The 27,471-nt window shown below is 40.8% G+C and overlaps 1 protein-coding gene across 1 annotated transcript in view; it reads right to left on the bottom strand.

The window, feature by feature from the left end:
- The window catches only part of LOC147315894 (contactin-associated protein-like 4), a 99,312-nt gene extending 82,004 nt beyond the window's left edge, over nt 1-17,308 (bottom strand). The window contains exon 1 of the mRNA XM_086258874.1: nt 16,975-17,308. Coding sequence (XP_086115000.1) covers nt 16,975-17,209 — 235 coding nt within the window. The 5' untranslated portion in view covers nt 17,210-17,308. The remainder of the gene's footprint in view (nt 1-16,974) is intronic.
- Between the last annotated feature and the right edge of the window lie 10,163 nt (nt 17,309-27,471).

Genomic DNA, 27,471 nt, shown 5'->3' with positions numbered 1-27,471 from the left:
CTCCAACTCCAACGCCCTCACCCTCAGATGCATCGCTTCTACCTCCAACCGGTGACTACTCAACTCCACCTCCTTAATGCGGAGCAACAACTGGAGCTCCTCCGCCGACGACCCCACCACCGGAGCCGGAGGAGCCACAGAGGGGGTGGCCACAGGAGGAACAGACACCGGAGCCAACGGCTCCACAACCGCCCCGCCCGTTCCACCAACAAGCGGCACGCCCGACAATAAACCCCGCTCGCTCAAAGCCACCGCGACAAGCTGCCGCAAATCGTCCTTCTTTACCCCCGCCGGCGCTCGCACATCAAAACGGCCCGCAATAAGCAACAAATCCTCCCTCCGACACCGACCCAACTGCTGCAAGGAAGGCGCCTCGGCAAACTTGTCCACATCGAACTCCATCCGCGGCCACCCACACCAACAACCCCCAAACACACAAAAAACAACCCCACACACCCACACGAGCCCCACGACACACAAACGAACCCGAAATCCCTCAAACGGACGAGCCCCCATTTATGTTACACACCGGCCCGAAGCCGGGGTGCAACACAACAAAAAAATAAACCCGATACATAATAACGACAAACAAAAAAACACACCACGGCAGAATGACGAGTTTGGTTAATTTATTCACTGAACAGGTAGCGAGCTTCAGGGTGGGCGATGCCAAAACAACAAACAAAACACACTAGAAAGAAAAACAGAGCTAACTTACCTCCCACGATTCCAAAACAAAATACAATTCTCTAACCTGTCTCCCTACCCGAAACAGGGAAAAAGCGGGGAATAAAAGAAAACGGCTTCCCACCCCTACAGCTACCAAGCCCAGGTACAACCCTTTTTCAACATTAATATTGCAGCCCCGTGCAGTCACACGCCACGACGGTCCCCAGCCACACAGCTCACGGGGAACCAGGAAAAGTCTCCTCACCGGCCCAGTCCAACCCCTTTTGTAGCTGGCCTCTTTCCTTCCTCCACCAATGGGCGGCCTCCACCTGGAAACAAGCATCGCTGAATACAAATACAAACAATAACAACCCCGTACCACAAATAATGACCCTGGGTCATAACAATTCTCAAACTGATTATATAGTGAAGTAACATAAAATGAATGGAACTGAAAGTTTCAGTACTCTGACGGTGCACACTCATCTTTCTCTGCTATTTCTTCAGCCTCGTTTACTGAATCGTTAAATTGCTTGTCAGATATACATTTCTCTTACATCTCAAAGTTTTAGCTTTGACTCAGCTTTATCCCAAGGTGTTCAATATCAGATTATGTTTTGGCATTTCAACCGCTCTCACATTTGCCACGATGCTGCATCTAATCTAATTACAGTGGCAGCTCTGAGTGTGGTAGGTTGCAGAAGATGATTTGCAGTCCAAAGGAATGTGAGGATGACAAAGCATACATGTGGCAAGCTAAATTATTTCTGAATTATGAATACATTACGTTGTCCCTGTTCTTCGTAAAATATGCATGTTAGAGATGACATTCAGCTGTCAGCGACATCCATTAAATCAACCTAAAGTTAATGCATTACAGTCAGGGCAGGTGTAATAAATGACCGGTAAACAATGTACGGTACGTGCAGAATAAATACGTACAACACCAAACACAGAAGGAATACTGCATGCTTACTAATTAAAACTAACAAGTAGAAGTATTATAACAGTACATTATAAATAATAAACTATGACCCAGAAGTACTGTAGAAAGGCTTTTATGTAACTGAGGAGTTCCAGATTCTAATTTCTGTGAAGAAATGCATGTAGGTACAACATGTCTATCAGCTAATGAGAGAGATACAGTGCATGAGCTCAGACTTGGAGCAGAATGTCACAGCTGCGTTGGTACAAGGGTAGTATTTTTACAAAAACTGTGAAAATCTTGTTTTTGGGGTCAAGTTGTCAGGGTGTGACTTGGCAGTGTAGCAAAATAGAAATAGACCTTTGTAACATGGGGTTATTATTTGGGGTTAACCCAATTTCTTTTTTCCTAATCCTAACCACAAGCTTAACAAAGAGCAAGTTAAAACAAAAAGAGAGACTTCTTTTTGTTTGTTTGTTTTTTAAATATAATGTGGAGGCCTACATATTTACCCTTCAACGATGTTTTAAGTGAAAAAACTATATCGCAAAACTATCAAGGTCCAACAAACAAAGCCAGTGTCCTTGGAGAAAGGATTTTTACTCACGAACAATCTTCCAATCTTCTTATGAGAACTTTTCTGTTTTTTGCTGTCTTCATTACCATGTCTAATATCCTTTTGTGCAAAGATTGATTTTACATCCAAATTAAATAAGAATGCACTGAAATTCCTTTTCTTGCTCTAAATGTCACATGATGAGTCTGCATATTTGATTTCACGCAAATTTGATGCAAGATGGCCTTCCTGACACACATCCCTCCCCCGCTGGGAGTGCTCACAAGAATATTTGCTTGTAAGCTGAATGTATTAACCATGACACTATGGAGCCACTCCGCTCATAGCTAATGATGGGATTTTAAATCTGGCTAATCAAACTTTTGAGATCCTTGAGAGTTTTAGAAATCTGAAAAGAATACATCTGGCCCTGAGTTAGGTTTAACATCACTTTATTCTTCTAGTATGTTGGGATTCTCACACTTTGCTCAAGTGATTCTTTACAGCAAGGTTTAAATCTTCAACCAGTAAATTGAAGTTCTCTTCTTATACAAACTAGGACCCACAACAATGCGGTGACCGAACACAATGATCTTAGCAGAGTTTGACAGATTCTTGGACCAGCTACACATGATCTACAGTGATGACAGGACCCTGTGATAAATGAGCGTGTGTTTAGGGAGCCAGAGATTCAGGGGCATTGGCCTTGAGCAAATATCAGTGTGTCACAAACTCAGATGGATGGACCGCACAGGACTGTCAGTTTTATCACTTAACTACTTGTCTCTGGGTTAATAAATCCTGATTCTTGACTGACAGCTCCAAGTTTACTCTGATGGGTGCCGCCGCCGTAACGTGGCCTTGACTTCATCAACTCACATTCATGACTCGCCTTCTCTAAACACACATTTTCATAAATGACACTAAAGAAGAAATATGACAAGGGGTTCTCCTTAGCTTCCTCTCACTTTTCTCATCTCTGCTGTCACAAACCAGTGTCTCATGAATCATTCATCACCATCACATCAAAGGCGTAAAGAAATGCACAACACTTTCCTCACTAATGAAATTTGCAGGTTTATGTTTATATCAAAACAGTGAAAAGTAAAAATTTTATCTGGATATTCTATGTGAAATGGACAGTCTGAAATCAAATCGAATCTTGAAGGAAAATCACATATCCAGCATTTCATTAATTACCCACTTTGTCTAGTGTAAATCTCTTTAAAGCTCATTCGACAAAAATCCCTAGTTTTGAATTTGAGCTAAACTTTCACACTCCTATTCACACCTACAGCCAATTTGGCATCACCAGTTAATGTAATGTGCGTGTCTTTGTACTGTGGGAAGAAGTCATGGTATCTAGACAGAACCCACACAGGGATGGGGAGAACATCAACATTCACAGTGATGGGGGACAGCCGGGCTGTAGATTCAAACCCAGGACCTTTTGGCTGTGATGCCACATTGCTAATCACTGTCTTGATGTGTTGGACCTATGATGTACTGGTCATCTGCCTAGGGTGTTATTTGATGCCCATTCTGGGAACCCATCAGCTTACATCTTTCTGAGGACTAGGGTGAGAAATTAACATCATAAAATGTGAAAATGTAACATCCAGTGACAAAATAATTACTTCTGATTTTCATTTTATGAATGGAATATACTAACCACTTAAATATTTTACTGGAATTTGGCTTGTGGCAGGTGCTAATTTACCCAGCTCATGCAATTTTCAACCAAATTTAATCATCTTGAGAGTACTGAATAGATTTTATTTTCCAAAATGTGTTTAAAAAACAGACACACACTCTATAGTGCTCGAGGGTTTTTGGTTAAAATCAGTTTTTCATATTTGAACATTAGACTATGTTATGAGCACATAAATGTGCTGTGTCAGAAAATGCATCTTCAGTCTGTTTGTGAACAAAAGAATGTCGGCTTGACCAAACTGTACTTCCTCTTGTGGCCACTTGAGGCTGGCTCCAAAAGTGAGTCAAACCTCATACACTAACTTGAACAACTTGTGCAACTTGAAACAAGGCAACATTTTGAGAAAATAACTCAAAATTTCGAGTTAGCCATTAGAAAATCAGGAAACTCCATAAAATATGTAAATTGGGTAGTGACTGTATCAGTGAGCTAATAATATATATTAAACATGAATACATTGCTGCTATGCTGATAATAAGAACAAGCGATTCAGCTAGTGATATAAAGATTTCATCATTTTTAAAACCCCGCAGAGAGTACTCAAAAGTTGATTCATTCATGACCAGCTGCTTTAGCACCGGTAGCTTAGCTCAAGCACTGATGGTAAACTTTCAGCTCCTGCTTCCAGGTAACAAGGAAATGACATACCTTCACAGAGCTTCCTGATTGGCTGAGCTCACTCTGAGAATGATTGCAGATTAGATGGTGATCCATGAGATGAATCCTCTTGTTCATATTATTCCCAGGTTATTTTAATTTATTTAATAGAAAAGCAATATTTGGTTTTCCTGTATCGATACAATATTGCCAAGCAATTATTGTAGTTAAAGTAGAAGGTGGCTGAAATACTGAAGGTTCACATAGCAGTTTCACGTTAATATGACTGTTTCAGTTCCTGCAATTTAAGTTCATTTTGCATTTGTTTTTTTTAAATTATGTACATATATTTTCCTAATTTCTTCTACTGGCATAAATATCCGTGCTTGAGATTAATGTCAGTCTTCTATAAGCTTTAGCCTCCGTGCCTTTGATCATGTTTACGTTTATTAGGCTGAAATATCCTCAGATTTTTGTTTTTTACCCTGTCTGAAAATAAGGTGATCTATTTAAGGTCACTGGAAACTTTTCTTGTTCTATTGTGTTTTCCCCAGAATCTCCACAAGTGCCTGCATGACATTAACTATAAAAGGAAACTGAACTTAAAGAAGACAACACTTCCTTGTGCTTTTTTGTTCTTACGAGATGCAGCACCTACTGCCAGTTAAGTACCGTATATGTGTTTCAGTTTGGAAACCTCTCTTCTTGGTTATTAGTATGTGTGAAAGACTGGTGATTCATGCATTATGTAAACATTTTTTAGCCATCATGTGTGCATTCACAGGCACATCTCTTATTAGCATTCCTTTGCTCTGCTTTCATCATGTTCACACATCCTCTTGTCAGAGGATGCACACGTTTCACACATCAGCGCATGCATGCTCCTACGCACAGACACACAGGTTAGAAGAGAAGTGGTATTATCTGTCATTAGGCCCCGGGTGAAACACACATTTCACAGAGTCCAAAATCAGCTGAGTGAAGAGATAATGATCCCACGTTGCACTTTAGAGACAAGTAGAAGAAGAGAGAGAGAGAAAAACATCCCTCGCACCTCTTTTAGGTGTCTAAAGTCTTGTGTGAACAGACACAGCAGTCTGGACGCGTGCTTTGTCTCGTCATTAGCGGTCTGTGTTTGTCAGCATGTGAATTTGGAGGAACGTGGTGTAGATAATTGGAGGAGATAAGTAGTTTTGTGCATTCAGCTGGATGTGCCAGGTTCACGCAACCTATGCGGGACCATTTTGGAGCGGAAAAACGTGTCTTTGAAGCACGGTGTAACAGAGGAAGGCTGTGGTTGAAAAAGAACCTAAGCTTTTAATTTTATAGATGACAGAGAAATAAATAAATAAAGCATATTCGTGGTAAGATCATAGCTATAGTAATAACCACATCATTATGCAGCAATATAATGGGAAAGTTTTGCTTAAAATTTTCTTATATATACTGTAGGGAAGGATCATGGGTTGGCTTTCTTAAGCACTCTAAGGTTTTTTGCTGTCATTGTTAAAAAATTCACTCTCGTTGGTTACGGCAGACTTGTAACCTGCGAGTAAAAAGAACCACTTTGACTGTTGGTTTGAAATGAGAAACAAACGGTTATTGAAAGTTGGATGTGAATTTAATGAATGCCTCATAATTAATGAGAAGAGAGTCATTTTTATTGTACAATGGCCTGTGGAGACACGGAAAATGTGTTTAGGTGAGTGGCCTTTTATCATCCAAACAAGATGTCGTTTAATCTGTAGTCAAAAATCAACCACTGGTGACGGAAGGAGAGGTAAGTGACGGAAGTGATGTTGTAGGTGACGTCAGACGCCGGAGATTTTGGCGGAGAAAAAGCAAATGGTAGCATAGAGTTTAACAAAGGTTTTCCAAGCTTCAGTATTTCCAAATATTTTCCAAATATACTAATCAATTGTCATATAACTAACAACATCTGTTTTATCATCTCTAACACCCTGGAGGACAACGGGGAGAGTTTAGACGCTCTCCAAGATTACATCGACCGCTGTTTTCAAGATTTAGTAATGCATAAGGCCCAGAGTGCATCTTCCCCGGCCAAAATCGAGACGCCGTCATCGAAGAGAAGTCGCCAGGCAGACTCCCCCGGTACAACATCGCCTGCCGGCAAAGACATCGCAGAAATCCTGGAGTCCATCGACAAGCGATTGTCCAGTTTCGATGCGAGGCTGTCCCTGGTGGAGATCTTACACCGGGAATTTAAATCTCTGAGAGAATCCCTGGAATTCAGCCAGCGGCAGGTGGAAACGCTTGCCGCTGAAAATGCCACGCTACGGGAGTCGGTTAAATCTCTCACCGATAACGTGACCCAGCTAAACATTGAAAATAAAAAAATAAAAGAGTCCGTTATCGATTTACAAGCCCGTAGCATGAGAGATAATCTTGTGTTTTCTGGTATTCCAGAAACTGCCGGAGAGGACGCAGAGGCAACGGTGAAAAGCTTCATTAAAATCCACCTGAAGCTGCCGGAGGACACCGTAAAGAACATCGACTTCGATAGAGTACATCGCTTGGGGGGCGCGCGGTCGCGGACCGGGAGACCACGGCCTATTGTGGCCAAATTCAGCCAATTCAAACAGAAGGAACAGGTGAAGAGTCGCGGCAGAGAGCTGAAAGGAACGGACTTCAGCGTGAACGACCAGTTCCCCAAAGAGATCCTGGAACGACGCAAGGTCCTGTTCCCAGTTCGACGTAGCTTTATCCAGAAAGGCTCCCGTGCTGTCATCGCTGTGGACCGGCTCTACGTGGACGGACAGCTGTACCGCGACCCCGGCACCACACCGTGGTTATACTGACTGCACTCCAGATAAGAACCCGCTACACTCTTTTCTTATTCATTCACACTTTCTCCTTTAAAATGTGTTTAACCTAGTAATATCAGTAGGATGTCATAGCAGATATAACACCGTCACCCTCCGTCATTGCTTTAATTGGAATGTTTCCGTTTCGTTTCCTTTTTTTTGTTGTCGCTCACAGTTCATGTGGTTTCTTTCTTTCTCTTGTCTTTCACTGCTGTGGTCACCTACTTCCCCACTCACCTACAAACAACACCCTCTATTTCTCCATATTTTCACAACACGATCACGCAAACACATCAGCTCAACGGCAGCACATTCACAACAGCCTCACAGCACGCACAGACTTGCAGGACACATAAGCAAGCCACGCTTGTTCATATTAGTGAATATTCACACACATAGTCAGACTTATGGAGTCTCTCACCACACTTTTTTCTCTTTCTATTTACAAACAAGGGATGTTTCCATATTCTCTCCACCTGTCTAAACGAAACACCCAGCATACATCATTAAACATACACGCACAATTAAGGGCATGCTGAGGTTTGTCACATGGAATGTAAATGGAGCTGGCACCAGAGGAAAGAGGTTAAAAATATTTAACCAGCTTAAAAAACTACAGGCAGATGTTGTTTTATTACAAGAAACTCACAAACCTGTCACAGGTTTAAATGAACTTAAAACACCTGAGTTTCCTAACGTGTTTGCAGCCGGTTATAATTCTAGACAACGGGGAGTAGCAATTTTAATACATAAAAATGTTAATTTTACAATACTCGATACAGTTATAGATCCAGAGGGTAGATTTCTAATTATTAAACTATCAATATTGAACAAAAAACTATGTATTGTTAGTATATATGGTCCAAATGTTGATGAACCCTCATTCTTCCACGGTTTTTTTAGTGCACTCTCTGAACACCTTGATTGCACACTCATTCTTGGCGGTGACCTCAACCTTGGACTAAATGAAGAAATGGATAGGCTCAACACAACAGGAACTCAGCGTAATTGGCAGTCCACAAATATAATCAAACAGTATATGAACGACTTTGGTCTTTGCGATGCATGGCGCTCTCTTCACCCCACCAGTAAGGAATATACTTTTTTCTCGCATGTTCATCACTCTTACTCTCGTCTGGATTATTTTTTGGTCAGCAGCTCACTGCTGTGTGACATTTCAGACACTGAGATTCATCCTATAGCTGTCAGCGATCATGCTCCTGTATCTTTAACACTAATGCACAAGAATAATACTACGCCAAGTAAAAACTGGAGATTTAATATATCACTACTTAAAGATGAAGACTTTATTAAATATTTTAAAAAGGAATGGACTTCATATTTAGACTTTAATGACACTCCCGGAATATCTGCTTCTGTTCTATGGGAAGCAGGGAAAGCTGTGATGAGAGGTAAAATAATTTCTTTCTCATCACACAAAAAGAAAGAAGAAAACAAAAATATTCAGGAATTAGAAAAAAACATCAAATCACTAGAAGAAGCCTACGCGTGCGACCAAGATCAGGAAACATTGAACAAAATATGCAAAACAAAACTAGAATTAAATGAAATTATTAATAAAAAAACACAATTCATTATACAAAGACTTCGCTTGCAGAATTTTGAACACAGTAACAAATCAGGTCGATTTCTAGCTAACCAGCTAAAAATAAATAAAGAAAAAACAACTATATGTGCTGCTAAAGATTTATCGGGGAACACAATATATGATCCTGGAAGAATAAACAACATTTTTAGGGATTTCTATGAAACTTTATACTCACCACAAATAAACCCATCTAAAAATGAAATTGATCTGTTTCTTGACAACGTAACTCTTCCAAAATTACTAGACAGTCAAGCAATGGAATTGGATTCGCCACTGACGCCAAGTGAACTCCAGGAAGCCCTGATAAGTATGCCCAATAATAAGGCTCCAGGTCCAGACGGCTTCCCTGCAGAATTCTACAAAGAATTCTGGACAATTTTGGCACCAGTATTCCACAGCATGTTGCAGGAAATCGAGGAAAAGGGCAGACTACCACCAAATATGAATTCTGCCAACATTAGTCTCCTGCTAAAACCAGGCAAAGACCCTTTATTTCCCTCAAGCTATCGTCCAATTTCTCTTTTAAATGTAGACCTTAAAATAATCTGCAAAGCTCTCTCAAAGAGATTAGAGAAAATGACCCCCCTCTTAATTCATCCTGACCAAACTGGTTTCATAAAAGGTCGGCACTCCTCAACAAACACTCGTAGATTACTTAATTTAATAGACTACTCATACGATAAAAACATCGAAGCCATAATATTATCTCTAGATGCAGAAAAAGCATTTGACAGAGTTAATTGGAAATTTTTATTCGCAACTTTACACAAATTTGGTTTTGGAAACTCTTTCATAAACTGGATAAGAATATTATACAATTCCCCAACGGCTCGTATCAGAACAAATGACCAGACATCCTCCAGCTTCTGTCTCCTGAGGGGCACCAGACAGGGATGCCCACTCTCCCCCTCACTTTTTGCAATTTTTATCGAACCTCTAGCAGCAGCATTTAGACAGGCTACAACAATTAAGGGCATAAAATGTAAGAACATAGAACATAAAATCAGTCTCTATGCGGATGATGTGTTGCTTTTTCTGCAAAACACACAAACCAACCTCTCTGAGGTAATTACTTTAATAAACTGGTTTTCAAGAGTTTCAGATTATTCAATTAACTGGCCAAAATCTACAGTTCTCCCCATTAACTGCTCCTTCCATAATTCTTCCTCTGCCCCACTGCAATCCGGAAATATTAAATATTTAGGTATTAATATCTCTCCTAAGCTTTCAGACTTAACTAAACTAAACCACATCCCACTTCTAAAGAAAGTAGAAGGCGATCTGACTAGATGGAAATCTTTACCCATATCACTCATGGGAAGGGTCGCCACTATAAAAATGATGATCTTGCCAAAAATAAATTACTTATTTTTGATGATCCCTAACAAACCATCACAAGATTGGTTCAGATCTCTGGATTCATATATTTCCAAATTCCTTTGGAAAGATAAACCCCCGCGTATTAGCTTAAAAACGCTACAAAGAACCAAGGATAGAGGAGGATTAGATCTGCCTAATTTTCACCAATACTTCTTAGCCAACAGGCTTCAGTTCATCTCAGAATGGTTAAAACATACCTTCTTAGTTGAGCCCTGGCTAGATGTTGAACAGGCACTATGCAAGGATCTAGAGATTTCAGACCTACCATTTATTAGCTCAAACATCAAAAGACATGAATGCTTTAAAAGTATCAACATCAGCTTTTCTCTAACAGCATGGTGGGAGTTTCTAAAAATAACGGAGTCTTCATTAATCCCATGCAAACGTACACCTATCTGGAATAACCCTGACATATTACAAAACAATAATATGATTAATTTCCCAGAATGGAGTTGTAAAGGAATTAAATACTTAGAACATATATTAGAGGGAACAGAATTTATTCCATTTGACAGACTAGTTGAACAATATGGGATCAACAAGACAAGGTTTTTAGAATATCAACAAATTAAATCCATAGTAAAAAAGAAATTTAACCTCAGTCAAGTTGAATTACAAACACCACTAAGTGCGGCACATTTTCTTACTCTTAAATCCCCCAAATTATTATCTAAAATATACAGAACACTTTCTAAATTAGATGAATCAATATCCCTTCCTACTGCAAAGTGGGAAGCAGATTTATCAGTCAACCTAGACCAAAACTTCTGGTCTCAGATTTGCTTAAAAACTTTTAAATTAATTAAAAATCCCAGTCTGCAATTAATACAATACAAAATACTTCATAGAGTGCACTATACAGGTCATCGGATGTTTAAGATGGGCTTTACATCTTCCAACAACTGCTCACACTGTCAAGGCAATACACCAGACAATTACATCCACGCTCTTTGGTTCTGTCCACCAGTGCAAAAGTTTTGGCGCGAGATATGTGAAGACTTATCAAAATGTCTGAAATGTAACATTCCAACCTCCCCCTTAGTGTGTTTGTTGGGCAGCTTAGATAATGTCACTTCAGAAAAGAATATAGCCCATATGATCTTCACTGCCCTATGCATAGCCAAGAAAACAGTCCTCATGAACTGGAAAAATAAAAATAATCTTAATTCTAACCAATATAGAAATTATCTATTAGATTACATTAGTCTTGACACAGCCTCTGCCACCACATCAGATCAATTGCTTTGGGCCCCTTTTATCAGCTCCATCACCTAGTGGGGGTGGGGGGTCATAGTTTGGTCCCGCCTTCACTGTTGTGATTGGTGAGGGGGTAGGGACAGGCTTAGGGCGTCGGGGGGTTCCCCGGAGGCATCTTCCTTGGGGGGCTCAACCCGGGGTAGCGGTCACGTCCGGTTGAGGGCTCTGTTGGCTCTCAGGTGACTGTTTCCTCGCGGCTGCGTGCAGCGGGGCTAGGGGAGGGTCTGTGCTGACGGACGTGGGTTACTGACCTGGCAACCTGGCTGCCCCTGGGTGGGTCCGGGATGGGCGTGAGGTTCTGGGGGTGCTCCGTCTCTGGGCGGGGGCCCGGGCAGGGCCTCGGGGGCTCGGGTCCTGGTTGGTGTGTTGCCGGGGTTGTGGGCGGGTGGGTGCATGGGGGCCCGGCCCTGGAGCAGGGTGCCGCCGGTGCATCGAGCCGCCTGGGGGGCTCTTCAACTGGTGGGGGGGATGGTCACATCTGGCAGGAGCTTTCTTCTCTCAGGAACTCTCTGCAGGAGGGGGAGATACAGGAGAGGTGGAGGAAGATCTCAGCCTGGGCGTTTACCGTCTTATGTAGTCTGGAAGATGTGTGGTTGGTGGGGTGGGTGCAGTTTTCTCTGTGGTGGGGTTGGGTGGACTGTCCAGGGCTCTGTGGAGCCGGGGGGCGCTACTGCACTGGGCCCCGGTCTGATGGGCCTGGGCCCCCCTTCCCTGGCGGGTCGCGGAGGGTGGGAGTGCCTACTGGGGTCAGCGGGGGAGCTGGCCCCAGGGAGGGGTTACCTGCCCCTCCCTTCCTTCCCTCCCCATCTCCAGCTGCCTCCCTCTTCCCGCTCCTCCACAACCACCCACACATGCAGGGCCTTGGAGTGGGGGTATGTCACCAGGGTGCAGAGGAGGCTACCCCCCCCCCTGTCCCCTTCTGGCTGCCTCTGCCTCAATTTTATCCCACAACTTAGACATTCACATTATTCACACTCTCATTACACATACATATAGGATCTTGGGGGTGGGCACAATCACGGAGTCCAAATCACCATCTGGGTGTATACCTCACCCCTGACCTTGTTGCCCACCTCTCAATTTTAAATACACTTAGTCATTGAGGGCTAGCAGGAGGGACCATGCGCTTACCTGCTGCTCCTTGGCAGGTAGCTCCATGCCCTCCTGGGTTTTAATTGCACCTTAGAACACATATGCATCAACACTACAATGAGCGGGTGGAGGGAGGTTTGGAGTCTTCTCCCACCCCCATTCTCTGCGGCCTGCTGGAGCGGGGGGGCTAGTAGGAGGAGTTGGCCGTCCGGCTGCGGTCTGGGGTATGGGGCCTCCCTGCTGCTGCGGAGTCGGGGTGGTCTGCCTCTCCCCACCGCAGGGAAAAGGGTAACACCACCTGGGTCTGGGTGCAATTCCCCCCTCCAGGGGCAAGGGTACCTAGACCCGGTTTGTAGAGTACGCTTGGGGAGTGTGATTGTGTGTACAGCGTCTCTTTATGTCTGTCTCCACGTTGGTTGAGTGTGGAGTGAGTGCATATGAGAGCATGAGGGTGGGAATGGATGTTTGTGTCTGTGTGTGCCTGTATGTCTGTGTCTATATGTCAGGTTGGGTATCAGACGCCACCTCTCTGGGGACACCTCAGGCCCTCCAAGGTTTGGAGGCCTATCTCCACCCACCACCACTTCCCCTGCCGGTGGCGGACTCCCTCAGGTGTCGGTGTGTTGGTGGTTCTTTGTGTCTGGGGGTGGGCGTCCGGGTACACACCGGCTCACTCCTTGGCGGCCGCTTGTCGGGGCCTGGGGCCTGGGGCTCGCTTGGGCCCCTTTGGAGGTGGGGTGCCCCCGGCCTCTCGGCCTAGGGCTCGGTCACTCAGGCGCAGCTGGGGGCCGGCGGAGCTCACGGGCGCGTCACTGCAACCCCCCCTGGCTTCTGCTCCGCGGCTGCTGAGTGAGCCCTCATCTGGGACTCTCCTCAGCTCTTACTGGAACAGTGGCGCGGCTGCCCCTCTGTTGGTCTTCCATGGTCTCTTGTGTTCTGGGGGCCTCTGGATGTCTGGAGTTTTGATCTCCTCCATACCCGTTTCACACCCTGGAGGACGGGGCTGTGGCCCCCCCACACTCCCTAGCAGATCATTACATGGAGAAACCTTTGGAATGCAAGCATGCTGATCCACACAGGTATGCACACATGGGTATTCACAGACGCGGACTAAAGCTTTCTTGGCTGCTGCCTCAAAGCACACTGTGCGCTGTCTATCTTGCGTGCTGCACAATATCGTTTATTACTTAGTAAATACTGATATCTATGACTAGCTAGTTTATTGTGATGGTGCTTTGTTTTCTCTATTATTATGTTGCTCTTTGTTGTTTGCTGTCTCCTCTGTTTGTTTGTTTGTTTGTTTGTTTGTTTGTTTGTTTTTTCTCCATACAGGTGACCCAGGAGTTTTTTTTTTCTTTTTTTTTTTTTTTTGTCTCTCTTCCCCCCCCTTCTCACCGTCTCTTCTCCCCTTGGGTTTTCTTTCTTTCTCTCCCCCTCTCTCTCTCATTCATTCCCCCTGTCCTATTTATTAAAAAAAAAAAAAAAAAAAAAAAAAAAAAAAAAAAAATGACAAAGGATGAACTGAAGCTCTGCCATCACGTAATGTCGCATACTGCTGTTTCTGATGTCATTTATAATAAAAAAAAAAAAAAAAAAAAAAAAAAAAAAAAAAAAAAATCAACCACTGTTGTCTTTCTTCAGGTGAGACTGGGGAGACTTGGAACAGGATATCTAGTCACGCTGGGATGTGAATGATTCTGATAAGATGTTAACAGTTAGGTGCAGTGTTAGTGAGATATTAGCTATATCAGCTTCATCTTTCCTCCTTCCTCAGAGTTTTCGTTATCAGCTGTCTTTACTTTGCTGTTCCTACAGCCACAACTTCATTAGGGAGCTTGGTGATCCTGGACAAATCCCACCACTAAATTGCATCTGCGCTTTCTATGATCTGCAGAAAATAACTGTACAAACAGTCAAGGGCACCAACTGGGCAGCTGTTTTAGTTCATCAGGAGCAAATTACAAACAGATTGTGAACACAAATTGATTGAAACACACTGGAGGGAAAAAAAAGTTCTTCTTTGTGGTTCTTTGGTCCAGAGGGATGACTTAAAATTGTAAACTATTCCTCAATCAATGTATATCAGTGTACACAGCCCTAAAACCCTAAGAATGTTAAAACTGGACACTTATGCTAATTCTTAATACATTAAATTACCAGTGGGTGTATGTCCATTGTTAGCATCTTTCAAATTATTCTGTAGGACATGACTGATTGAAGCAAAGCTTCCATGTGTGCAGACCATCACAAAGTCGCTTTCACACAGGTAGCGATTCAATTTTTTTCACATCACTATGAAGCTGACAATTGGTTACTAACGCACATTCCAGGTTCCAGTTGCCTAGGTAACCCTCTAATGCTCTTCTGTCATGTGTCAATCACTCGTATCTTGTGCTCTTAATTTAGTTACTTTAATTGCTTACCTCAGAGTTGGGCATAGAATGTCACTGATTTTCATCCGTGTTTGGTCATCACGCCAGTTCACACAACACTTCCCATGTGGGTACACTTTAATACCCACTTTTTTTTTTTTTTACTGGTATCATTTGGAATTCATAAGATGGGATATGGCTAATATCAAAGAACTTCCTACAACATTAATGATTATAACCTGAGATAATTCATGTATTCTCTTGAAATCTTTGCTGGCACCCACTAATCAGAACACCTGCTGTTGTTGATGTTGAGCCTTTTCATTCGTTAGAAGTCTTCATAGGGCAAACAGGCTGCCCATTACAGACCTGTCTGAAGCCTGAATTGTCATGTCACAGAAATGTTTGTCCAGCCATCCACCTGCTGCTTCTCCCAAAAGAACATTGCTGCTTCAGTACTTTTGGGAGAAGCAGCGGGTGGACGGCAGGGTCACTGTGACCAGCTGCAGAAACAGAAGCATCTGCCCTCTTGTGACGGTTTTACCTCCTTTGTTCACTCTGACAAATAGCTTGAGTCAGACCTTGCCTATGGCACTGGCTCAGCACTAACACAAAGTCAAATAAAATGTGGAGAGAGGTCTGGGCACTGGAGATTATTAAGTGGATGATGTACTGTATGTTTGCTTTCCAAGAGTGCAGAAATGGGTTACAAGTACGCCTTATTGATTTGAGAGTGACCGCTGCATTTTCTTTTGTTTTAGTTATAGTTTCTGGTAGGCACTTTGTTCAGCCCAAACCATTTCCTCCAAGGCAGAGAAATCTCTTTATCTCTTTTTTTCACTCTTTCAAAGCCCATAATATCAGCACATCTCCGTGTCCAGCGGCTGTTGTCTGTCAAGGGGAATATAAGCCTGACGTAGTAATATCTACCATTTATCTGCCTGTCCAATGCTGCCTCCACCGAATGAAGCCTGTGGTGTTTCTGAAAAGCTTAATAAATCATATTTGTTCAGGCATGTTGACTCAAAATACAGTTTAATACACCATCACCTCTAGGAGAGGAGAAATTTGCCCACTTCATTCCACTGTGTTAGCAGCTTTGTCACTGATACACCAGTGTGTGGCACATGCAAACAACTCAGATGTAAAGTGATCCCTCTGTTAACATTTCCATCAAAACAGTGTGTGATCTGGATCCCAGTGGTGTAGTGGGATTATGTGACACAAGCATTTTGGGATATATTTCACTTTGTGAGGGCAGGATACTTTGATTCATGCCTACGGTTGATCTTTTATGCTTTGCTAAATCATCAGCAATTGTGCTTCAAAAGTTCCAAATCAGAAAAAACACATGGCAACTGATTTAAAATAAAAAAAGGGAGAAATAAATCAAAAGAAACGTGTTACTGCAAAAGAATTTGCAAAACACAAACAGGGAGAAAAAGATGAAAATAGTAAAACTTAGTGAATTTAGTCTGAAGTTTAAGTTTTCAGAAACAAATAGGCCTTTTTTCTCACACTCTGAGCATTTTGATATCTACATTCTACTAAGGAAATAAATGAAGAATTATTAAAGTAAAAAACAACTTATTTTATCTTTTTTCCCTGGTTCACAATGTTCATGCTTCTAAAGTATGCAGCTTCACTGGAGCAGGTGCCTTGCTCAAGGGCAACTGCTTAATAAGGTTTGGGAGAAGAAATTGTTTCTTGTTCGCTTTTCCCAACCCCATGCTTCATGCACTGGTTCCCAGTGCCTTCTTTTAACCAAAACAAAATCAATGAAAAGATTTGAGTGCATTTTCCCAAATCCAGATATTGTTTTTGTAAAAAGCATGTAAAACAGCAAAGTTAGTTTTTATGGATGACACACAGAATGCAAAATATCTGAGAGCTCAAAAACTCCAACTCCAAGGCAAATGAGCTACTTGTATTAATGCAAACTGCAAAACAACTTTACATGACATCTCATTCTACTCACCAGCTTTCACTGCCCCATACAAGCTGAATAATATAAGGGCGACATGTGCATTAATTCCCAGGACTGTTTTACTCCAGAGATCCATGACGAAGTGAAACGATGCTGAAGAAAAGCACGGGGAAGGAGGGAGACAGTCTGCCTCTCCACTCCTCTTTACTTCAGTCCTCCAGACTCTCTCACTCCCCAGATCCCTGATGAATTTTTTTGCTTCTGCGTCCAACGTGCTTACCAACATCCGCCTGGCTCCAAAGAGATAGCACCAGAAGCAAGGCTGCTCTCTGTTTGGCTGCACTCTGCAGAGTGAGGGGAAAGAAGTAAGTGAGGGAGAGAGGCACACAGTCAGAGAGAGAGAGAGAAAGAGAGAGAGAGAGGAGTGAGAAAGCTTTCATTATGTCACAGCGCCAAAGCAAGGTACTTTAGTCATTAAGAGGACTTAAAGAAATTCTAGTGTGCTTGAATCCTTTGGTGGAAAACTATGGAAAACCCACTGCAGGCTGGGCTATTGTGTTCCAGCAACATTTGAGAAAAAGAGTCATCTTAGGTCCCACTGGGTTCGGGGCTCCTGCTCACGGTCTGTTTGTCATTGTGTAATCCAACAGTTCAGGTCCAGTGGTCAGTGACGGGATCCCCAGCACAGTTACTCAGTCACTGCAAATCAGCCAAAGCAGCACAGTGAAGGATGATACAGGAATTTAAAGGATGACTTCAAATTAAAGGTCTGATTCTCAGCGCTGTTACTTTAATCTTTACTCTGAGCGAAATCTAGATCCAGAAACTGTCCCAAAAATACATGAAAATATTTTTATGGCAATAAATGCAACATATGCACCATAAACTGGTTAAAATAAGGTCAATGCACAAATATATAACCACTTTGAACATACAAGCTAATCACCATCTGTATTATTTTCCAAGTATTTTAGTCAATCAGCTTTAATCAATGAAGAATTATAATTATAATGAGTTTACGGCCTCTTGTAATCACATCCAAAGATTTTAGCACTACACTGGCTTTGGTTTGACAGTATAAATTCCTGCTGGCAATGAGTGCTTCATAGCATGAAAACAGAAGTCCTTTTAATTAGGTCTGAAGTTGTAATTTGCAAGTATTTATATACACTAGTCCGAACTCCTCCAACATCCAGAACAATTTATTCTCTGCTCATGGAAGCTAGAAATCAAAATCTAGGCTTCAAATTTTCTTCATCTCTATATTCATTTGATACATTCGAGTCCAAGCATGGGAAAATCTAAACTCCAACCAATTATAAACAGATATAAATATTTATTGCTTCTAAAATGTATATGGCAATATGGCAACAGCTTTAAAATAGTAATAAAAAAAACTGCCAAATCGAAACAATGCTCTTGGATTGTGACAGAAAGCCTCAGGTATTGTTTTTTTTTCTTCTCGCCACCTCCAGTCTTTGTACTCAAACAAAAAGACAAGAAAAACAGGCCTGATAAAACACCACCTGTCTTAAAAAATACTCTTTATTGTTCACTTGAAAAGTCCGACATTGCTGCGCAGTCATCTGTCATTTGAAACCAACACATAATGAGGAGGTGAGAGAAGTAATTTCTCTGTCTAAATTGGGTTTTCACACGTTGATGTGAATACTGTGTAAATAGCTCACTTCTTCTGAATGAAGAAGTAGATAATACGGCAGTCTTTGTGGCATTATCACAGTTAATATAACTATTCCTGGATCACGTCGCTGTGCTTGTTTTATCTGCCATGATGGCTTACCATGCAGACACTCAGGAATGTGAGAGAGGCTTTTCAGGAGCAGGGAGGCAGGCTGCATATGAATGAGTAAGCACTGTGACAGAGAAACTAGAGATACGGGCTGAAGCTGCCTGCATCTTATTGAAGTGTAATTTTAGTTTTAAACGTTTCTGAAAGTGAGAAGCTGAAACCCACTCTCATCCTATCACGCACAAAGAACATGCATTGGGTATTCTGAGTATTTATATGTCAGCAAAAAGGTCATTCAGAGTCAGAATTACATTTATTGGCAAGCTTTTACACAAAGAGACGTTGGCTTGGTGCCGTGCAAAGAGTGGTACAGAAATGGAATATCCAGATGTGGTCAGATGTTTACATAAAACCATCATGAACATGAATGTCATGGTAATTTGGGGGGTTGATTTCTGTTCTTTCAGGGTGGAATGATTGTACAGCATGCACCTTTAATGACTTTAAAATGACTTTTAAAGAAAAGAATTAGGTTAACAAGTTTGAATTTAGTTTGGATTTTCTCTAATCCACACAGGCTTAAAACTCTACGTATAGCCTCAAATATATGCATACACTCATTAAAATATTTGAATAAATGGTACTGAAGAGTCCAAAGTATCTTTTAACTTCACAAGACCAAGGCCTATTAACGTCACACTAGTGATTATGATAAAGTAAAACTAATAGTTTCTCTTTGCCAGAAAAAAAGTCAAAAGCATTCGTTCTGATTGACCAATACAATCAGAACGGAGAAAGTCCAGCAAACTCGGTGAACAGACAGAGACAGAAGACAGAGAAGAGATTTAAGTTGGGATAAAATTGAGAGGATAAGAGAAAAGTTAGGAAATTGGTTAGGCTGATCAGGAATAATCCAAAGTCTCAAGCCTGCCATGCACTGGAAATTGTTGTAACACGAGCATCACTGTCCACAATGAAGCAAGTTGTAGATGGACTAAGAGGGTGGAAACCAAGCTTCCCAAGTCTGGAGAAAAGTTTAATGGTGAGAGGGGAGGAAGATTGACAAGAAGACAAGACACAGGAGTAAGGGTGAAGCTTCATAATCTTAACAACCTGCTGTCAATAATGGTAACCTTCATGTCAAGCATGGTGATGGCAGCATCATGATCTATAATCTAACAAACCATCTTAAATAAATTCTACCAATTTTGCTAAGAAGAGTGGTTAAATCTCCAGCCTTTATTATGACAGAAGCTTACTGACTAAAACATCTGGCAAATATTTATACACTTTTCACTGAAACACTAAAAACATCTGATTGAGGTACAACTTGCAAAGGGACAGATAAGGATAAGATTCAAGGAAGTTTTTGAGCCTGGATGCATGTTTTTGACAGCAGGCAGGGAGATGTGCAAAATGTAAGTGAAAGCATGATCTGCAGAGTTTCTAATCAAACTAGTGTGTAAAATGTTACAGCCTGAGCAAATAAGTGTGTTATCGTAACACATCACCTATGTCCTGACCAATGGTAGGTTTGCGAGTGGGGTGTAGGGTATGTTAAGAAGTCCAATGCATGAGGAAGGAAAGTGCTCATGTGCCATGAGGAATCTGTCCTGATGAACCCTAACTGCAATCTCCAGGGGGATGGGTGGGAGAGCACGCTTTCTTATCTCAGTATCCCGGAGGTGTGCAAGCAATAATTACCATGCATTAAGCTTATCATTGCTTCATTTCTAAAAAGCATGACATTTCCAAAAAGTTTCTACTCTGCATAGACTTTATAAAGTGACAGGATGACACTCAGTGCCCTGTAGGGTAATGACCAAGCTGACTGTAAATATTTCCATGGATAATATTTACTCAGCATTTTCAAATATTTCTGTGTGTCATCAGCAGATTCACTGTGTAAATACTGATGTAAAAACCATCTAGTGATTATCCATCATTTCAGTGGATCTTTGAAAAATATGATGATTTTCTTCTTTATTAGGCCACCCAGTGATGCAGAAGGTCCTGGGCTCAGCAGACATCTGTGGGCCTTTGTACTGTGGAAGGAAGCTGGATAACCCAGAGAGGACCCATGCAGGCACAGGTAGAACAGGCAAATGCCATGCACAAAGGCATATGTGGTCCCTGGGCAAATGAAACTTTACAATAACCAAGATACACAACAAAAACAAAAGCAAATTCAGTATCTTACAAAGGTGAGCTAAATGTGACCACAGATCTGGTTTGCCATCATACATTGTTTGTGTAGAGGATGTGTAGAGGTTTCTTTCATTGCCATTCGTATGCTATTCCAATATTTGGTTCCCTTTACTGAGAGCAGTTTGTCTAAATATGCTGCACCTATGAAGCAACTAAAACATCTGGTTAATAAATTCACTTAATTAATTTATATTTTTTATTCAGATTGAGAGCTGAGAATATTTTTTGATCAAAACTAACAAATACAGTATTTTGTACATTATGCAACAAACGTATCATCCATTCGATTTCTTGTGGTACAACTGAGTACAGCCTTTTCCAACCTAATTTACTTAAGTCACATATTAATAGTGTTCCTTTAAGTAGATCTTTGCTAGTTTCTTTTTCCTGCTGTTTCATCCTGGATGCAGAATTATTTTTTCATTTTTGAATCAACAAATCTACCATCTGGGTTATAATGTGAAAAATATTTTTCGACCAAACCATGCCATTTTTGCTCTCTTAGAAAAAAAAATGGTATAAATTATGCATGTTCCTATAGTAGTTGACTGGATGTCATTTCCAAATCTGCCTGGTGGCAACTCAAACAGCTAATGAATTCCTATGAATTGTATCAAAGTGAAAATAACTGAGATTACTTTGACATTGTGTTTTTGGTGCATTAGTGCTTATTTTGCCTTGACTTTGTCCCTCTGCTTTGCAGCTGTATTTGAGGCCCTCTGAAGCCACGTGTCAGGGATCATTTATTGAAATCGTTTTTATTGTTGCATACCAAATAAAGCCCACCAATGACTGATGTACTCGCACTCTGCTTCACTTCACTGTCTGTGTAAAGATTTTGTCTTTGGGGAAAGCTAAAATTCATCCTGTTTTTTTATATTTATTATTAACTTGCCAAATGTCAAAACAGGGAAATCCAAGACTTTTCTCACAGTCTAAACTAAATATGAATTTTGTGAGGTTACAAATGTATCCTGTTAATGGTACAATCGTATGGGTTATTGACACTATTATCATGTTGTTGTCAGGCATCTCTTAACATTTTTCTCATATGCACTGTTATTGGTTTAAGTACTTGGACATGAAATAAAAAAAAGGGGAAAAATATTGTATGTCCACCACATTTCCATCACTGACAACGAGAGCTGGAGCCAATAAATACCCATGACCACTGCAGAACAATCTGATCCAGGAATTACTGCTGATTTTACCCCGTGTAATGACGACCAAGGACAGTTTTTAATGGTGGTCAGTGTTTTGATTTTGCTTTTTGCTTTTTTGCGGTTCATTATGAAGTGGGTATGAGTGGTTACAGGGTAACAGTGATGTATGGGTTGTTTTCCTAATTACAATTACAAGTGTTTATCATAAATGTTAGGAAGAGATGTTAAGTGTAACTTCCACTGAGAAAAATGCTGTCAGTTTTGAAGTATTTAGCAAATGCAGAGCTGTTTTTTGGATTTGCTTGGAGTTAGATTTTTTTCCTGAGCAGAAAATGTTATTTATACATAAATAAAAGCATGATCTTTTAGTCAAGGTCTAGTGATAGCCATGAAATGGTAAGCATTTAAACCGGTGATGTTGCTCTTTTTCTCTTCATTCACTGCATTACGAAAAAAAAAGAAATTCACAGATTTCTTTGTTAACACCTTAAAAGGGGGAATAGTGTTGGTTGTTAATGTTCAGTCTTTGGTCACCTTGAATATTAATGAAAATTTATCCTGCAACAAAGAAACTGACTTATTTATGAGGGGTATCTGCAAACCACTGGCATGCATTGTTTATTTGGCAGCCTGGAGCACTTTCTTGCAGAAAAGTGCATCTTCACTTTGGTAGCAGCAGTGTTTGCCTAGCTGATTATTTGTTTCAATTGAATGTGCAGCTAATTCTTAAATAATATGACTAAGAGCACTTTAGGTAGAATTCCTCTACATGGAATGCTGCCATGGCTAATTTCACAGAAGTGGCTGTTTCCACTATTGACTTCACTTTTTTCACTTTCATTACTGGCCATGAGAAATGCTTGGTTTCTTTGTATTTCAGCTGAACTCCAAAACAGCTAATGCATGAATAATTTTAATAAACATTGATGAAACAGACTGATTCATACAGCACTTGTGTTTCTTGTTTTGAAAAATCAATGTCATCCATGAAAACTGTGTACATGCATAATGTAAGATTTGGTAGCTTAGCTTTCAGTCAACCCTAAGAATGTGGAGAAAACAGAGGTTGTAATACAAGGGCAAATTAAAGTACAACAGGGCCTCAGGGCTCTGACTTTTTCAAGGCAATCCCTTCCCCCCATTCACTTGCATGACAGAGCTACTGCACCACTCAACCTACCAAAATATCAGCCACTCTAAATTTCCATATATTAATGCCCCAGCAATCACTCATGACAGCAGATTAATTTAATGACTGTCACGGCACCAAACACAAGTCAAAAACTGATTATGAGACCACAATGGAGCATGCATAAGAAAGAGGATAGTTCCATATCAGTCCAAATAAACAGCATATCTGTCTGTGAAGCTGATGAAAACTCTGGATACTCTCTATGTTATAGAAATGTATCCAATCAGCATTGTGCACTCCTTGTTACTAGTCTACATATGGCAATATTTTGGTGTACGCTTTAATGTCAAAGTATGCATAATAATGTAATTACTGCTACAAACACACAGCCCACTGTGAGACTGGATAATAAAAAAAATCATAATAATTTGGCATGATAAAAAAATATTCAGATATAAGATAAAATGCCTGTGATGGAACCAAGGGCTCATCCTGAGGACGGTCACTGTGTAACAACAAAAAGCTATTTGAAACCTCCATGTTTGACAGCTTACCTGTCACAATGTTAGACAGCTGTGGATAAAACCCAAGCTGCTTCTCTGCAGAGACATATGCATAAATCAGCACAGCTCTCTTACTTCAGAGATGCTCACACTGATCCTGCAGAGATTTAATACATTCAGAAGAAAAACTGCTGCAAACACCTGGAAGCAGACCGTTTCACCTCCTGTTAGCATTTTTTGTCTTCTTCACTTTATATTAAAATTTTAGATGCATTTAAGTTTTTATAAGATTTGAAACAATATTTTTCCACCACTTTGTTTCGGTTTATGGGGTGCGTTTCTGTTACCCACAGTCCAAATCTTCCCACAATCCAAAGACAACTGATGATTTTAGAGTGGCTTTGTGTGTGTTTGTTTGTCCCTGTGCATATGTGTGTCTGTGTTAATCCCATGACAGGCTGGGCACCTGTTCAGAGTGTGTCCTAAAACAGCTGGGATAGGCTCCTGTGTCCTTTAGTTGGATAAGCAGAAGAAAATGGATTGATAGTCTCCCACAATTGCTGATTTCTGTCCTTAGTGAATGAAGGTTCAAAAGCATTAAAATAATCTTCGCATGCTTCAGGCCACACAAAACTTTTTTCTATAAATCTCACTAGTGTGTCCCTGCGTGTTCATTTGGCACGAATGTCTAAGCTGGGCTATTTGCAAAAAAGTCCCTATTACATTAATATGTTAACTTTCAATTGGATAAGATTATAAGCAGAATCAGCCGGTCACTACTGATTAATGATTTTAAAGGTTGTGACATCAAACAAACAAACAAAAATCTGCAGTCGACCACCCGAGCTGCGATCTTTAGCTGAAAAACTGACTTTCATATTTATTGTCTGGCTGTCTTGCTGATTGAGTGACTGCTCTTACACTTCCCAGACATATGACAGCTGATTTGTTCTTGGTGGCTCCGACCTCAGTGAGCAGTGGGGTGAATGAAAGCATGTCCTCTAGTGTTCTGGGGGCATTTAGGCTCAGGCTGGGCTTTTTCACGGAGCTGCTGGGTATTGACCGGTTTGTGAAGCGTGATATTAGCTGCAAGTCTTTGAACCAAGATGCCTCAGAGCCTTAACGATTTCGGAGCAATGCTTACCCATCTGCAGTGACTGACAGGAGCCACTCAGCTGGAAGAAAACACCACTTTGGGGGTGTGACTTTTACTAGCTAGAGAACAGGATAAGTGCCAGAGGGTAAATTTGCTTGGGACAGAGAGGACGTACTAAACCATGCAACATTTATTATAACATGAATTTAAATCAATTCAGCATACGGTTCCTTTTGTTGTATGCAAACCACTTCAAAACAAGCACATTTCTTGCAAATAAGATGTGCCTGTACCTGCTGAGGCTACATTCACCCTTTATTTACTCTGTCATTATCCAGCGAGATGAGGATCTTGCAGCCAGAACTGGTGCTGAGATAATATGGAGTTGAGTCAGAGGGTTTGATGATAGGAAAGACCTTAGTTCAATGTGCAACTCTGGGGAGACAATGCACATCAACCTTAGCTTTGCCGTTTATAAAAGGAAGTTTCCAGCAAGGCAAAAATATACTGGAAGAGATGTGGATAAATCTCACCAATAACCAGCAAAATTGGTTTAAGGATTTCTCACTCTATCTGACCTGCATTGCTGTTAAGAGCATTCAGTCAGTGAATCTGTCATTGTGGTGACCTCTGACCCTTATAGTGGGTTTGTTTAGTGTATAATCTGTTCATAAAGTTGAATTCTTTCTTCCCCCACCGTTAGGCACAGGGGCACTATAAAGTAAATATCCCACATATGAGGCTGCCATTTCATTTCTCAGCGAGTGCTCCATTAAATTTATGTAGGCGACAAAAATCTCTCTGAAACGGCTCGGCAGATTTCTCAATCCTGGCTTATGATGCAGTGATCAAGACCAGGGACAACGATAACCTCTGGTTTCCTACCCACTCTCCATCCACATCCAAGCTAACAATTCTCTCTCTGTCTACCTCAGCTCTTTGTCGTCTCTTCATTTGTGTCTCTGACGTCCTTTTTGTCTGTCACTGCCAACACCAATTTCCTTTCAGACAATCTCCTGCTGACAAGAGCTGTGTTAATCTGAGTAAACTGATTTTCACTCTTACAGGAGGTAAAGTACAGCATGCCTTCCTTTTTGTTATTTTTGTAACCTCTGCAAGTTGCAATTAACTCTGAAGTGTAAAGTAACATATGTTTATTCATTTCTTTCTTCTAAAACCAACCATTTCAACGGGGTTTCTCTGTTCAGGTTCAGTCGTGCTCACAGTGATAATCTAACTTTTACTTGAGGAAATAGCTCCATTACTTGGGTTAGCTACATTACTTTTCAAGTCAAGATATGACGATCCAATATTTCTATACTTGGATGACTGGATGGTTAAGTTCTGGGTTTTATTTTTGCTGTTTACATTATTTCAGTGTCATTAAAGACACGTGAAATCCTTAATTTTTCATTCAAACTTGACAATAAAAATACATTTTTAAATTTAGGACCTTCAGTGATCTCGTATTTAGGATAGGACGTTTTTGTCATTTGAAGAATGAAACTTTGAATTCATTGCCTTTCCACATGTCTTGATTTGCAATTGCTTGTGCAGTGCACCATAAATTCCTATTGCAGTTTCTCTTATTTTACTTTTTTATATTACCTGCAAAGATCCTATTAGTCCATCCTACTTTATATTTTCATACATTCTAAATTATATTCAGCTGTTGTTTTCAACATCATTTGCCAAAAAGGAATGATTGATCAAATAATATTGAAAATAACTATATGAATCTAGGAGAGATACTAATTTGTGATTTATATTCCTTTTCCTCAGTGAAAGTTTGTAATTAATCATGTATTTTGCTAAAGTAATGTCATTAAATGAAAGCTGCTCATAAGTAATTCTTAAGCAGTAAGCCAAATGTAACTGTGTCTTATTGCATACACAGCTTCCTAAAGTAGCTCTTCTTTTAATTATATGAACCTTAAGCTTCTTCCTGTCAGCCAACAAATGACATAATCTCAGTAGGTAACTCTGCAGCTTCATCTTCTAAAATTTACATAGCTTTGTGAAGTGTTATGAATACATTTTCATCTCAAATCCATATCAGTCACTGAATCTGTGCACATTTAATCATTTGGCTGATTGAACTGCCTGCTGCTGGCAGTTTATTGTGGTAAACCAGCAGTGTATGGAGATGACGAATTAATGGAGAGCCTAACGGCATTACAGGATGGTAATGGAGCTTTTTTGTGCATCAGTGGTTCCAGGTTCACCAGGCTAATGGGCAGAGGTGGGACCAAGTCATTGTTTTGCAAGTCTCAAGTAAGTCTCAAGTCTTTATCCTCAAGTCTCAAGTCAAGTCTCAAGTAATGTCAGGCAAGTCAGAGTCGAGTCTCAAGTCACTGGTGTAAAAGTCCGAGTCAAGTCACAAGTCTGAAACTTTGAATTTCAAGTCCTTTCGAGTCTTTAAAAAAAAAAAAAGAAAAAATAATGTTGCAGTTATGCTAAATGTAAATATTAGACCATGTAATTTTAAAATCTGTGTTTTTCTCAACACATGACAAAATAGTTAACTTAGAAAATATACACAAATTGTGAAATTGCACCTCTTTAAAATGCAGCTCAATTAAACCTAGCTCCAAGAATAGTTTTCACCGACAGTTCTGAGATAAGCTGCATGTCATTCATGGATGCGGTTGTAGGACCAGCTTTAAAAATCGCATGACAAAAATATCATACACATT

Source organism: Aulonocara sp. 'chitande type north' Nkhata Bay, linkage group LG13 (genome assembly GCF_057382095.1).
Source record: "Aulonocara sp. 'chitande type north' Nkhata Bay isolate Kocher_YH1m ecotype deep benthic linkage group LG13, A_spYH_male_GT1.1, whole genome shotgun sequence".
NCBI classification, from domain to species: Eukaryota; Metazoa; Chordata; class Actinopteri; order Cichliformes; family Cichlidae; genus Aulonocara; species Aulonocara sp. 'chitande type north' Nkhata Bay.
This window is presented reverse-complemented; position numbering and strand designations above follow the sequence as displayed.